This window comes from Haplochromis burtoni, unplaced genomic scaffold (genome assembly GCF_018398535.1).
Source record: "Haplochromis burtoni strain Fernald_Lab_line unplaced genomic scaffold, NCSU_Asbu1 Contig_5484, whole genome shotgun sequence".
Lineage (NCBI taxonomy): Eukaryota > Metazoa > Chordata > Actinopteri > Cichliformes > Cichlidae > Haplochromis > Haplochromis burtoni.
The window spans coordinates 1-1,677 of NW_024587845.1; the positions used below are offsets into that span (position 1 = coordinate 1).

Consider the following 1,677-nt stretch of genomic DNA (forward strand, 5'->3'; position numbering starts at 1 on the left):
CCCAGTGGATATTTTCTTTTCATTGAATAATTATAAGCCCCCCCCCCCGGAAAAAAGAAATACGCTTTATAAAATCAAGCAATGGTATTTATCTATTTATTTGCAGCATAAAAACACAAATTAAATTAATAATAGAGTTTCATACTGTTGCAGATGTAACATTAAGTGAGGCCTTTTTAGTAGTGGTGTTTTCTGGGTGGGTGATTCCTCTCTCACTGCAAACGAGGTACTTTCTCACATATTTCCTGAACGTCTGGTCTCGCAGTCCATAAACGATGGGACTTATAAACCGTGGTATGATCTGGACAATGACAAAGGAAGCAAATCGTATTTGACTTTCCCGGTTCGGGAATAAAAAAAACAAGCTCCGTTCAAAAATGTTCCTCACATAATTCAGCATAAGTAGCAGCACCTGAAAACCATGAAGAAGAATAGTGTTTCTGGCTTTTTTGATGTCACCGGTTAGTCCCTTGGCTGCAAACATAATCCTAGCGTAGGTGTATATGAGTGTGAGCCAGACCACGACAAGACAAACAATGTGTGAAGCGTCCCTCTTGTTCAGGCTGTATGTGCTTCTGAACACGAAATCTCTAACGCATCTCACTTTAGAGTGAAAGAACTGCAGAGGCTCTGTAGCCAGGAGGATGAACAGGTCAGGGAGGATAGAGAGTGCACTGGCAGCCCAGATCAAACCAATCAGAATGTAGGTTTTCTTGACTGTACAGATCTGCCCGTGACGGAGAGGCATGCAGACGGCGATGTAACACTCGATTGACATGCCAGCCAGATTTAATGGGGAGTTGTGGGAGACGATGATGGAAATGATCAGCAGGATGATGCAGTAAGGCACGAAGAAGATGCGCAGGGCGTAACTGATGATGAGGAGAAGAGTTGACAGGAAAAGCCACATCATGTCATTGATCACCAGGTGGATGAAGAGAATGTAACGAGGGTTTGAATGTAAGATCTGTAGAGTAAAAACAGTGAATCCACACATGTGAGCGAAACAGGATTCCTTTTAAAGCAATTTGATGTTTCTGCAAATGGGCAAGAAAAGATTTTCACTACATGGTACTGAAAGCAGACTCTACGGTTAGCAATAACTGACACAAAGTATTACAATAAGGATTTTTAACTATTCGAACTACTTAATATTGATTTAATCACATTTTCCTGAAATTTTACACCTTTAAAGAAAGCTTCCATGTTTTTCAGAAGCAGATGATTTTTATTTTATTTCAATAATTCTGAGTAAAAGACTAGATTTAAAGGCATGCCTTGATGCATAAAAATACACTATTTGCAGAGAAGCACACTGTATCAATATTTCCTAATGTCGTTTTTTACATAGAAAAATCTGAAAATGAATCACAGTGAGAGTGATAAACTACTCTTTTTTCATGATTTGTACAACAATGTACGAGTTTATACCTGATATTTTCTGAAGGTGTGGATCAGGGTGCCATTGATGTAATTAATGGTGATGCAGAGGGCTGCAGCTACTATGTAGTTGGTCAGGAGGGGATTCTCCTCATACGAGGTTAGAGTGGAAGAGAAATTGACTGAAGACAAATTCATGTCTGACACGACAAATCCTCCCAGTCTGAAATGAGACACACACACACACACACACACACACACACACACACACACACACACACACACACACACACACAC

General features: G+C 40.1%; 1 protein-coding gene across 1 annotated transcript; it reads right to left on the reverse strand.

The window, feature by feature from the left end:
* Window positions 1–145: 145 nt before the first annotated feature.
* On the reverse strand, window positions 146–1,578 carry LOC102293977 (odorant receptor 131-2-like; the record flags this gene model as incomplete). Its single annotated transcript, XM_005953574.2, has 2 exons — window positions 1,432–1,578; window positions 146–967 (listed from the first exon to the last, which is right to left on the reverse strand). Coding segments are annotated over exons 1-2 (969 nt in total), but the record flags the coding sequence as incomplete, so codon positions are not given.
* Window positions 1,579–1,677: the final 99 nt, after the last annotated feature.